Raw genomic sequence first — 14,356 nt, 5'->3', positions numbered from 1 at the left:
TGAACCCCGTTGAGCCTTAGCCATTTTATTCATAATAAACCCCATGTTAACCACTAATCATTCATTTCTTCCATCACTCGGCATGATTGTTATGAGTTACAAGATGTGAATAAAGCTAAGTTTGGGGTGGTAATCTTGAAAGGTAGGGCAAGTGCATAATAAGAGATCCATAAGTAATACAAAAAGAAGAGATATGTGTATGTCCAAAAAGAAAAAAAAAACAAAAGAGAAAAATGCACTTGCCGAGACTTAAGACTCTAACACCTATAAAATGCTCACAAAGAATTGAGTTGAAAAGAGTCAAAAAGTGAATTTAACCCCCAGAGTATAAGTTATGTGTAACACCTCAAAATTTGCCCTCCTCTTCTTGGGACTAGTTTAGCATATTGCATTTCATGTTTTAGGACATTAGGCATTTGCATATTGCATATCATGTGGAAATAATGAAGTCATCCTCCAAAGTCTTTTCAGAGATGGAGAAGTGGTGTGATTCAAGCCTAAGGGTCTTCTATGGATTGGTGATCAACCATCTGAGGGCTTGAGCTTCAATTAGGGTTTTCTTGGTCCTTCAAAAGGTTGAGTGTTATCTTGTTGGCAAGGGTATATTACCATCTGTTGGTGTAAGCCCTAGAGGCCAATACTTTTGGTACTTGTATCGAATAATAAAAGGCTTTTCTTTATTACGTTTGTTTAATAAAGTCCCTAGAATAGCTAGTTCGTTTAGTGTATTAAGTGTGACTTAATCATGAGAACACATTAAACATAAGGACACTATTCTTAAAGTATCCGTAGTCGAGCTTTAATGTGAAGTGGGATAACATTAAAGCATTAAGACTATTATGTTTGTAGACTGATTATCACATCTCATGGATCATGGATAAAGAGTTATCAAGTCTTAAACATAGGTATGAATATTAGGAGTAATATTTATACCGGATTGACCCGCTATGAGAATACTATATAGAAAGTTATGCAAAGTGTCATAAGTTATTCTCATGGTGATAATGGTGTATACCACTCTTCGACCTGAAACCACTATGGACCCTAGATGTAGAGTCGAGTGCTTTATTGCTGATCCAACATTGTCCGTAATTGGATAACCATAAAGACAGTTGATGGGTACTCCACGAAGCATGCTGAGGGACATGAGTGACCTAGATGGAATTTGCCCATCCTGCATAACAGGATAAATGTCTATGGGCCCAATATTGAACTGGACAAGGATGACACGGCCTATGCCTTGTGTTCAATATAGACATAAGGGCAAAAGGGTAATTATACACATAAGTATTATCACAGAAGGATTTGTCAGATCACATGACATTTTCGTGTCTTGGGTAGCAGTGATGTGTTGCTAGATACCGCTCATTGTTTATTATGTTAAATGCGTGATTTAATATAATTGCCAACGTCACGAAAACCTACAGGGTCACACACAAAGGACGGATTGATGAGAGATAGAGTAACTAAGGAATACCGTAAGGTATGGTGCCCTTAAGTGAATTATAGAACATCGTAAGGTACGGTGTACTTGAGTAGAATACGAAATATGGTAAGGTACCATGGGCTTAAGTGATTTTGGGCATATTATAAGATATGGGCCAAAATACACTTAAGTGGGATTTTTAGCTTGAAGCCCACACAAGTGGTTCTATAAATAGAACCCTTGTGCAGAAGCATATATTTGCGGTTGCATTATTTTCGTTTTCTCTCTCTCTCACTCAAAGCCTTCATTCGTACCAGCTAGCACTGAGATTGAAGGAATCCGTTCGTGTGGACTGAGTAGAGACGTTGTCATCGTTCAACGTTCGTGATCGCTCCGTGGATCTGCATCAAAGGTTTTGATCGTCACAAGAGATCTGCACGAAAGGTTTCAATCGTCACAAGAGGTAAATATTCTATCACTGATCATGACCATTCGTAAGGATCTCTAAAGGAGAAAATTTTAATTTTCGCTGTGTTTTGGATCGCAATTCTCCTTCACCGTCATCATGGTTATGTCATTCTCAAGGGGTTCATTATTCATGATCAGTTTCCTTTGGATTAGGGTTTTGACCTCTGGTCAACCCTAATCAATGGCGTTCTTTCAACCAGGGATTTTCAAGGAGAAGAGGTATTCTATTGAGATGGAGATCACATGGTTATATGGAGAAGCTTATATGAGTGAGGGTTCCATTTTTGAGCCAATTCCTCAAGTGGTTGAGGCTCAAGCTGATCAGAGCATGTCAAGGTCATCTGAGGACCTATATAGTCGACTGTGTAAGAGCTGAGGGCTAGCAGGGGGAGAAATGGTTTGAGACACTTCATTCATGTCCCAAAGAGGTTTATTCATCATGTCAAACACATACCTTGAAGATTTTGAAGTCAGATCAAAAGTTTCCCAAAATGGAAAATGACCTGTAATTTCAAGTTTCCAAAAATGGCAAGTTTTTGGACCACATTCAACTTGACTTTCCAACATCAAATAAGCTTCAAATGAAATTTTGTCCAACATGAAAGTTGAAGATCTTTCTCTCCCATTTCCAAAAAATCTAAGATCATGAGCATCTGATGAATGGTTGAAGAATTATGATCCAATGATTGCCATGTGTACATGGAAGTTCAGCATGCCATAACTTTTGATCCAAAACTCCAAATGGAGTCACTCTTTTTGCAAATTGCTTCTCATGACCTATATTTTCCAAATCAAGCATTGCATTACATGAAAAAAGTTCAAATGATCAAATGTCCATTCAAGTGCATTTTGGAGGGAAAATGGGGAATTTAAATTCGGTGAATCACATGAGTAAAATACCACTTGCCTTGTGTTTTGTGGCTGATTTTAAGTGAATGTGAGCATTTGCATGCTACTATTCACGTGGTGCATGGCCATGGTACATCATTTTCCATTTTTTGCATTCCATTCCAATTATTGCTAATTTTCATTAACCATTACAAATTAGGATTAGCATGGTAATTAACAGGGCATATAAATAACAAATCATAACAGAATTGCTCATAATCACCATTTCTAGATCTAGAATTTGCTTTTCCCTCCAAATTTCTCTCTCATTGAAATTCAAATTTTCTTCACACAAGGCATCAATTTCTCTGCATATTCTGGTTCAGCATGTATCATTGAGTAGGATTTGAGCATTGATTTGAAGAAATTGGCCAAGATTCGTGCACATCAAGCTCAAGAACATAAAGATGGAAGTTGCAAATTGATCAAGATCCAGGCCATTTCAAGCAGTAATTCGTGCCTAAAGCTTCAATATACAAGTGAAGGAGAAGATTTGGACATTGCTAGGCTCTTGAATTCACTGTTTTCATCCACTGCTCTTCAAGAAGGTTGGAATTCGAAACTCATAATTCTTATTTTTATGTACATAAACTTGTAGAGCTTTTCATGCTGAGAATTCTGATATAAATTTTGTTGAATTTGGATGAAAAATGATGAAGTTATGTTGAATTAAAGTTTGGTGCATGAAACTTCTTTTGATCGATCCAGAAATATATTAGGAATTAGGCTTAGGTATGATGATATTTGGAATGTACGCGAGAAGACCTTTCCAACGATATAAATTTTGTAAAATTCTGCAAAATTTGGTGGTGGCGCTCCGCCTGGCTGGCCGGAAAAGACGGTGGAAACCACCGTCCGCCACCACATGTGAATAGCGCTAGGGCAAGCCTCAAAACGACGTCGTTTTGGCTAGGCGCTCATGAACTTCCAACGCGCATGGTTCGATCCTTGGTTTTGCCATTTTCTGAATTGATTTTTCCAGCACGCTTCCAATTTCCATACATGGTTCGATTCCTGGCTCCACACATTTCTGATTTATTTCTGCAGCGCCTCTATTTTTTGTGATACCTGGTTCGATTCCTTCCTCCAGCATTTTTTTCAAACTTCAGCATAATATTCCATTTCCCTCCAAATTGCCATGCATATTTCTTTTAATATTTCAATATTTTCATTCAAATTCAAAAAATCATAAAAAATAGAAGATGAATCCAAATAAATCCAAATTTTCTCCTACATGATCAGTTGAATGTATATTATTTTGTGGTTGTGATTTCCTGATTTTATCATTTCTGGAATTTTGATTGAGCTTGCTTGTTTGAACAAGATGCAAATGTGACATGTGGTACCAATTCTCTTGTGAAATGCTCATTAATTGGCCAATTACTTTGAAATTTGATATGCTGATTCCTAACATGTTACATGATATTTGAGCTTTTGTTTGGCATTTTTAGCATATTCCAGCTCTGTTTTGGACACATGAATGTATGGTGTGACAATGTGTGTCACACATTTTGATGTTGCTCTTGTTCATTTTCATATACATGTTAATTGAGCTTTTCTGATTCCAATTTTTTGCATGATGCTTGTGTTTAACATTTTGTGTGCACATAAAAATTTCCATAGTTATTTGATTCATTTCTGTTTTAATATGGAATTTCTATTCTTGATATCCAATTGTGTGCTTTGTAATTGCCTTTGCCTTATTTTGTGCTTTAGATGGCTTTTCCTTAGGATTTGAGTCTGGTCCTTTTTAGGACATGTTCTTACTTGAATAAATATGCTTCATGTTGAATATTGGTTACTGTTTTGACTTTTTGCTTTACCTTTGACCCTAGTCTTGGTACTAGTGGTTTGTACTCATCTTTTGAGCTTTGTATTTCAGGTTCAAGCTATTAGCTCTAGTGGTTGATGCAATCTTATGACTTGAGATGCAAATTTGCTTTATCCACTAACCTTTGTTGTGTTGTAGGTTCCTTGGTGATGAACTCACTTGAGTTGTTGACTTGCCTTGTGTGCATATTGGTTGTAACACTGTTGACTGTTTGTTGGATTTGTCTGAATGTGAATATTGACTTGTTTGACTTTCTTACAAGTACTTTAGTCTCTTTAGCTCATTGCTTAAGTTGCTTTGCTTGTGGTTGGCATACCACCTAGGTAATCATCCTCTAACTCCATGTAGTCTGGAAGCCCTGTCGTTTCTTTTGGTAGGCATTTGGCTGAAGTCCTCCTTAAGAGGCAATGACTGTGTTTGTTTACTTTTGTGCTCAAGACCTCCTTGTCGAGGCATGGTTACTTAAGTCCTCCTAAGTGAAGAGGCAATTGGCAGATAGAAGGGATTAGTAATCAATCCCCTGCTAATCGTTTGAGTCGTCCATTATGCTCGCACTACGTGCTGATGCTCTTGGACATGTCCCCCAGATCTTGTACAGTGTCAGTCAAGTGGATCAGGGTCCCTCATTCTGGACCCCCACGCTTTCATTGACTCAAGCTCACCCAGGCCCGGGTTAAGAGCTATGAGGTCTTACCTTCATTACCTTTCATCTGCTCACCCTGACGGTCAATGTCAGTGGTTAAGAGCCTCAGATACCCTTCCAGTGTTGGCTTGTTTGTCGAGGTTGATATGACCCCTTGACTAAAGCCCAGCCTTGTATGAGCCGCTTGTTTGCATATAGTGTGTGATACCTGTTCACCTGTGCTTGTGCTTGTTTACTTGCTGTTTAGGCTAGCTTGCTGCCTGTACGAGTTAGGTTCTGTTTAGATACCTCAACTTAGGACTATTGTGGATTGCATGACAACTTCTAGGCTCGAGTCGTAGTCTCCCTTTTAGTTGTTATCTCCCTAGTCTCTAGTTAGGACAGTTTTTCCCTGTAAAGGGGAACTACGTCGCCCTGATCCTCATACCAGATGAGGTACGTAGGCAGGAGATCGTGCGAGATCTCTCCGGGCACCTTTTTTCTTTTTGCGTGTGTTTTGCTTGACAACTTCTAGGCTCGAGTTCCAGACTCTCTTTTAGTTTGTCAATTTGCTTTCTACCTTTAGTGTTCGCTGGTTAGCGATTGTTTATTTGTTTGGAGTTTGATGTAAGCCCATTGATTGGCATTCAGTTTCCTTGTGTTTGTTGTTTGGAGTCGGACATAAGACCAGCCATTGGCAGTCTGTTTCCGTTTGCGAGTTTCTTTTGACGTCTCAGCGTCTTTGCGTGTGTTTCGTTTCGGTGTGCGTTAGCCGAACTACGGTAGCTCCGATTCTCATTCCAGATGAGATACGTAGGCATAGGATGCGATATCCTAGCGAGCCCGTTTCCCATTTCCCCGAACTACGTCGACTCTGATGTTTGTTTCTAACAAACTACGTGGGCCCAGGATGCGACATCCTGCCGAGTCCCCTTCCTCCATCTTCTTTCGCCTGTTTTGTTATTCCAGTGTGCGTGCATTCTTTGAGCAGTTTCTCAGCAACCTTATTCTATTCTTTTGATCGTGAATCCCGTCGAGTACGGCGGACGTGAGGGGTGCTAATACCTTCCCCTTGCGTAACCGACTCCCGTACCTAGCAATCTCTGGTCGTAAGACCGTTCCTTTCCCCTTTTTCAGGTTTACTTCGAGCGTTTCCTTTCCCTCCTTTGGGATAAATAATGCACGATGGCGGCTCTGTGTCTTTTCCCGCCGGTTGTTTTTCGCGTTGCGACATTATGCACGAAGAAAGAAAAAAAAAAGAGAAAATCACACAACATGAATGCCGAGTTCAAAACCATTTGTTATCCATTTCTGTGTATTATCCCACCGTACCCAAGCCCCGTTACAACCTAAAAGACCTCGTAAAGTGTATGGAATCTGCTGTTGTAGTGAAATTAGAATGTATTCAAATTTAAGAGTTTGGTATTGCATACTGTGTTGTGAGTGTAAACACCCTAACCATGAGAGACGTTGTGAGTGTGTGAAAAAGCTTGCAGGTAACGAGGCTTCTTATGTAGAAATGTGGCGCACTGTCTGAGTCGGGAAAATCGGAAACTTGATTGAAAAGGAAGAACACAAATTGTGAAGGACAAGGTTGCATTGTGGAAAATGAATTCGTGGGTGACCTTTGTTTGGACTCAATACATCACTTGAGGACAAGCAATGAGACAAGTTTGGGGTTGTGATCGGTCACCATTTCCATTGAATTCCCACCTTTGATCCGACATATTTTCATCACTTTGGTAAGATTTGTGTTTGTCTATAGTTGTTTCAGAGTCATTTATCATGTTTTGTTAGTGTGTTGTCGCATTTCATTTTATTACATGTTTATGTCAAAAAGTCTCTTTTATGCTTCGATTTGGTAGTGTTATTGTTACAGGTCGTTGCACGGGTTTAAAAGAACTAATAGTGGAGTTGTGGATGCTCAGAAAGGAAAAAATATGAAGATACAGCAGGTCAACACGGTCCGTGTTGTTTGTCAGGAAAAGAAAGCTCAGAGAGGAAAAACAGAGGGTTTACACGGGCACCCGTGTGAATCCACACGGCCCGTGTTGATGCCTCTGTAGCTTGCTCGGAAAATACTCATGTTGGAGAGCACACACGGGCACCCGTGTGAATCCACACGGCCCGTGTTGATGGGCGCGGCTAAGAAACTTCAATTTTTGTCATGTGGATCTATTCTGCTCATTAAGGGTATTTTGGACTTTTTGCTTGGGGAAAATCCATTTGAAACTATTAGAAGACTTGGGAGAGAGAGGAGAAGACACTTTTTGACGTACAAAAGAAAAGACTGCACTGAAAAGATAGCTACTACGGAGGATTTGGAGACGGCGAGATTCAAGGGCATCGACCATTGAAGATCAAAATCTCCTAGTTCTTTGTAATGTCTAATTTTCACACTATGACTTCTTTGAATACTATGAGAGGCTAAACCCCCATTGTTAGGGGGGTGGTCCTGACTTGATCGTATGTTATGAATTTGAACAAATGATTTCCTTATAACCATGTTACATATTTCAATTCAATTGTGTGATGTTATTATGCTTTTGTATCGGACAAATACAATTAGATCTATGACTATCAATAACAGGATTGTGATTGTTAGGGTTTTCACACAATTGGGTTTATAATTGCATCATATAGGACTAGTAACTTTTGTAAATCACTGTAAACCTTGATATTGTTTATGATTAAAACCAAGGATTTATTGAATGGACATTTGAGTAAGAATTGGTAGTTTAATAGTTTCTTCTTTAAGGACTTAAGGAAGAACATTCTGAGGTTAGGTAATTGAATGTTTCATGTGTATTAAGGAAATCTTGACTGAATTCGTAACTGGTTGAATCAACCACTCACCCTAGCATGTTTTATCTTAATCAAGTATATTTTACTATCTTTTGTGTTTATTGTCAACAATTCCCAAAACAACCAAACCATTCTCTTTTTGTTCTAATAGAATCAAAATAAAATAAGTATTTCCTATGCAATCCCTGAGATCAATACTTGGAAATAAAACTCCTTATTACTACATCGGTAAACATAGTACACTTGCTATTTTTCCGACCAGTAATCAAGGAGAATCTACATGATTCAGGGTTCATGCTTTTATTTTTATGGAAGAGGAAAAAAAGAATGAAAACTTAAAGAGAAAATAAGAAAACATTGATATTTTACAAGAATTTGGGCCCTTGTGTCTACGTATCATTCATCGGGTGATGAAGAATCAGAGCTCCGTAGTTCATAGAAGAAAATGTTTATGGGTTGGTTGATTTTACCTTTGAGAAAAGGGTTTTCGGTGTGATGCCCTAAGGCGCAAAAATGAGTTTGATGGGTTGTGTTGTTTTTACCTTGAAAGGGGGTTTTGATAACGTGGAACTATATCGTATATTTAACTCGATTCGTATGTATTTTAGTATAATTTTGTGTATGTTTTTATTGTATTATGTTGGTCTTATTGCCCAGTTTCAGGTACCTGTCAATGCATAACTTACGTGCGAGAAAGAGATAAAGAAAAGAGAAGAAATGAAGAAAAGTTGAAGAAAAGAAGAAAAAGTTTAAATTGCAGGTTTTGGGCTTGTGGCATTCGCCATGGGCTTATGGAGTTCACCTCGTCCTCCTGCCACGTCACCCCAAGTTTAAGTACCATGGCGTTTGCCATGGCCCTGTGGCATTCGCCACAGGCACACAATGCAGTTTTTCAACAACTGCATAAACTTGGTCAAGGACTCCCCTAAATTCTCTCAACCACTTCTATACGATTTTAGGTTAATTTCAGCTCCACTTATGAGTATAAGAAGGAAGTTTCATGGGGAAAAAAAGGATCCAAGTCTTATCATGCAATTTTGACTCTTAGGCTTAAGCAAAAATATTTGAAAAGTGATAGTTCTTCCACATCGGGAGGCTATTGCACCGTAGCTCTTAAGTTTTTACTTGTTGCTTGGATCAAGCGTGCCAGCATCATTTATATTTCCAGTTTGATATTTATACTCGAAGAATTCTCCGCAGTTTAATCCAGTTTTTTTTATTCATCAGGTTCTTTTAATTGCATATTTCTTTAGTTTCCCCTTTCATTTGGCCTAATTGCATAATATTATTTGTATGCTTGAAATTCTGAATTTTGATCATGATTATGTTTATGTTTAATAATTATAACAACATGATTAATCTTCAAACCATGTTTAGCTAAAGTTTTTAATATCGGTATGTAAGGACCGTCGTCCCGACGGGATTCGGTAATAATTAGTGTTAATTTTTATAAGCTATTTTTCTAGCAGTGGTTTTCAATTCTAATTTAAAAAGGTTTTTACACGCGAGTGAATAGTCATTAAGGTTATAAATCAACAGAGCGAGAGTTTAAGATTTTAACAAGATAATGGTTTCTAGGCATTAATCCTAAACATAGCGAGAGCGTTTTAGGATTAATTAGGATTTATCAATTTCCAAAAGTTACTTTTAATTCAGATGGGTGAGCGAGAGCAAAACATTTTGGCTTAAGAGTATAGTTCGAGTCAATAACACGAGAGTGTGAGGCAAAGTCTTTTAATTTGATATTTCCTACTGAAAAGTGATTTACCTTATTTTATGCTAATTATTTACCGAATCCTCGAAGAATGATGTAATCTACATACTGATGCCTCCTTATTGAATATTTTTATTATATTATTATTTCCCATTTAATTTTATTTCTAGTTTCCCTTAATCTAAAAAGAAAAGAAAAGAATCATTAGCCTTGGCTTTACATAGTAACTTTAGATAATGATAGTTTTCTTTTTGGTCCTTTGGGTTCGATATCTTTTTAAAACTACGCGATACGAATGTGCACTTGCAGTTAGACATTTCGATAGACATACTAAGTCGCGATCAAGTTTTTGGCGCCGTTGCCGAGGACTAATTAAGTCAATAACGTAACTACATTGTTGCGTGGTAGAGACTAAGGAAATTATTTTCCATTTTATTTATTTTGGTTGAATGCCAAACACTCGCTCACAAGAGAACGAGTTAGAACAACCGATAGACGAAATCGGGGGTTATACTAACCTAGGACGCTGAATCCGAGAATACCATTTAAAATATAACATTCATGATCCTAATATCCCTGAACCATATGTGGTTGCCCCTGTTAACCGTCCTTTAAGGGACTATGCTGCCCCATCTTAGGAGGAACCCCACAACAACATTGTTACCCCTACAATCGACCGAAACGATTTCGAGTTGAAACCTTCGTTGTTACAAGCTGTATAGCAACACCAATTCTCTGGAAGCCCTACGGATGACCCGAATCTCCATCTGCCAGTGTTTATGCAATATGCAAATATAGTGAAAGCTAACGGTGTTAATCCCGAGGCTATACGATTACGCCTTTTTCCATTTTCTTTAAGAGACAAAGCTAGAGCTTGGATCCAGTCTTTACCGTCCAATTCCATAACTACATGGGACGAATTAAAAAAGGTCTTCTTAGCTAGATATTTTCCACCTAGTAAAACGGATATGCTAAGAATTCAAATCAACGGATTTAGGAAAAAAGGCAACGAATCACTTTTTGAAGCGTGGGAGAGATATAAGGACATGCTAAGGATTTTCCCGTATCATGGGCTTGAACCATGGCTCATTATCCATACCTTCTATGGTGGTCTCTCCTATAACACCAAATTAAACCTAGACGTTGCAGCTGGCGGTGCTATAATGGATAAACCATATGAAAAGGCATATCAACTTATTGAAAATATGGCACAAAATCACTACTAGTGGGGAGGCGAGCGCACGTCTGTAGAGAAATCTCAACCAAAAGGAGGTATGTATGAAGTCAGTGGCATAGATCACGTCAATGCTAAGTTAGACTCCCTGACTCAAAAGATTGAAAGTTTGACCATAACTCTCGCAACCACCGTGGCTGCCGTAGCCCCAAGTTGTGACTTATGTGGAGTACCTGGACACAACATTTTCGAATGCCAATTACTAGCAGGCATCACACCTGATCAGTTAAACTATGCTTAAGGAAACCCGTACTCAAATACTTATAATCCCGGTTGGAAAAACCATCATAATTTCTCCTATAAGAATAACAACACGTTGTATGCTCCAAATCAACCACCTCCTGGTTACTAGAAGCCAGCTCAGGGTGCCCCTCAAGTCGCTCCTCAAACGCCTAGATAATCCAATTTTGAGTTAATGATGGAAAACTTCGTTGTTTCTTAAATGCAACAAAATAAGGATTTTATGAACCAAAATGTCCATACCTCGTCATTAATGAAACAATTAGCAACTAAAGTAGATGCTTTGGCTACTCATAACAAAATGTTGGAAACCCAAATTTCTCAAGTAGCCCAGCAACAAGCAACTACCGCAGCCCCGACTGGAGCCTTCCGGGGTCAACCACAACCTAACCCGAAGGGTCAAGCTAATGCTATCACATTGCAAAGTGGGACAGAGTTAGACGGACTCGTTGATCCCATAACACAAATTCCGCTGATGGCTTAGAAAAATGAAAAACCTGATAAACTAGAGGAAAAAGATGGAATTAAATAGGCAGTTGAGAAGGTGAAACCATACGTGCCTCCACCATTATATAATCCATCAATCCCTTACCCTCAAAGACTAGCTAAATCCAAAACCGAAGGACAATTCAGGAAATACGTTGAACTATTGAAACAACTTAATATTACCATCCCTTTCACCGAAGCCATTAGACAAATGCTCTCATATGCTAAGTTCCTAAAAGAAATCTTATCTAACAAGAAGAAACTTGAGGACGATGAGACAATGACACTTAATACAGAGTGTAGTGATATCATTCAAAATAACATGCCACCTAAACTAAAAGAACCTGGCAGTTTTTCCATACCATGTGTTATAGGGATGTTTGTAATAGACAGAGCCCTCTGTGATTTAGAAGTTAGTGTGAGTTTGATGCCCCTTTCTATCAACGAAAGACTCAAATTGGGAGAATTAAGACCAACAAGAATGTATCTTCAACTAGCTGATCGTTCTGCTAAGTATCCCATAGGAATGCTAGAGAACATTCCCGTCCAAGTCGGTCAATTCTTTATCCCTACCAATTTCATAATAATGGACATCAAAGAAGATTCTAACATCCCAGCCATTTTAGGAAGACCCTTCCTAGCCACTGTCGGTGCCATTATAGATGTCAAACGAGGAAAAATGACTTTCGAAGTGGGAGAGGAGAAAATTGAATTCATTTTATCGCAATTTCTAAAATCACCTGCCATAGACGACATGTGTTGTTTCATGGACATCATTGATGAGTGCATCAAAGAAATAAAAATGGAACCATCCGAGGATACTGAAATCCTAAAAATACCAGCACCACTCATTCTGAGGATGACCAATGGAAAGAACCATACGTAGATGACAGTCTAAGGGAATGTCTAGCACTAACTCCAAATCCTATGCCATGTCCGAAGAAACCATCTATAGAACTTAAAACACTACCGAAAAATCTAAGGTATGAATTCCTAGACACAGAGCTTGAGCAACCATTTATAGTCAACGCCGATTTAGGACAAATAGAAACTGAAAAACTATTACATGTCTTAAGGAAATACCCTAATACCTTAGGCTACAACATCTCATACTTAAAAGGAATTAGTCCTTCTTTGTGCATGCATCGCATTATCCTGGAGGAAGACTCGAAAACCTCTAGAGAATACCAGAGGCGACTAAACCCGATTATGAGTGATGTAGTAAGAAAGGAAGTGTTGAAGCTATTAGAGGTAGTATTATATATCCCATATCTGACAATAAATGAGTTAGCCCAGTACATGTAGTACCCAAGAAATGAGGTGTTACGGTTGTCAGTAACGAAAAGGGTGATACTGTAGCTAAACGTGTAGTAACTGAATGGAGGATGTGCATCGATTATAGAAAATTAAATAAAGCCACTCACTAGTATCACTTTCCCTTTCCTTTTATAGATCAAATGCTGGAATTATTAGCTAAACATTCTCATTTTTGCTATCTGGACGGTTACTCAGGATTCTTTCAAATTCCTATCCATCCTGATGACGAAGAAATTCCTATCCATCCTCATTTATCATCCAATCCAAACAACGCCTATTCCCCATTGCCAAACCACAAATACAACCCCACTCTAAAAATATTTTTCCTTCTCACCATGCCTCCAAGAGTTCAAGCTAAAACAAAAAGGCCAACGGCTGATTTGTCTAATATCATCTTCAGTGAGGGAGAAGTTGGGAAATTACAAAAAGAAAGGTACTTGAAGTTCTACGAACGTTCAGTCACTCCGACAAGGTATGCCGATGAACCTTGTCTATGTAGGTTAGGATTACTCAGTAGTGTGCAATTGATACTCGATATATATTAGATTTAACAGACTTTTGTTCTTTGAATGATGCTACGTACGAAAAACTGACTTTGGAGTTTTTGAATTCTTTTACTTACTATATGCCTTTGGTTGATCAATAATCTTTTGGAACGGTAAGGTTTGGATTATTTAATAGAGATTATGAGTTAAGCCAAGATACTATTAGGGACATGCTGCATTTTCCCCATGGTAATGGTATAGCATATGCATGTCCTTTAGAAGAAGAATGGCAATATGAATCATTCCGTTTCTGGGAACAATTGATAGGTGAGAGAACATCTGACTGGGAAGGGATAAAAGCTTCGCATATCCATAACCCAGCCATACGATATATGCATCGAATATTAGCTAACATAATTTTCGGTCGAATAAACGATGGTAGGGTAAATTCTAAAGATTTATTCTTTTTACATGCTGCATTCGCACCGACACTAATCAATGCGACTCCTTTCATGTTGGCACACATGCAGTTGATTTGCACAAGAGGGGCCATCCCTTTTTGTATCTAAGGTATGGTTAACTCCATAACCCACACACTAGGCTTAGATAATGAACTTGCAACACTACAACCCCTACAAACACCCTCCCTGGATATCGATTCATGTCGATCCCAACGTTTAATTAAGGCCAGGAGGGACGACAGATGTAACACCCCGAATAAAATAAGAGAATTATTTAATTGAGTTAATATTATTTTATTAATTTAATTAAATAAAGTTGAATTATTGGATTATTTTTATTATTACTATAGATGTTATTTATTTTGATAATAATTAAATA

The 14,356-nt window shown here is 38.2% G+C and overlaps 1 protein-coding gene across 1 annotated transcript; it reads left to right on the top strand.

The window, feature by feature from the left end:
- The first annotated feature begins 11,481 nt into the window (after positions 1-11,481).
- LOC127104536 (uncharacterized) lies at positions 11,482-12,600 on the top strand. The gene is made up of 2 exons (XM_051041721.1): positions 11,482-11,676; positions 11,761-12,600. The coding sequence occupies exons 1-2, from the start codon at positions 11,482-11,484 to the stop codon at positions 12,598-12,600; spliced, it is 1,035 nt and encodes a 344-aa protein (XP_050897678.1).
- Positions 12,601-14,356: the final 1,756 nt, after the last annotated feature.

Source organism: Lathyrus oleraceus, chromosome 7 (genome assembly GCF_024323335.1).
Source record: "Lathyrus oleraceus cultivar Zhongwan6 chromosome 7, CAAS_Psat_ZW6_1.0, whole genome shotgun sequence".
In the NCBI taxonomy this organism is placed as follows: Eukaryota; Viridiplantae; Streptophyta; class Magnoliopsida; order Fabales; family Fabaceae; genus Lathyrus; species Lathyrus oleraceus.
The sequence above is the reverse complement of the archived record's forward strand: the minus strand, read 5'-3'. Positions and strand labels throughout refer to the sequence as shown.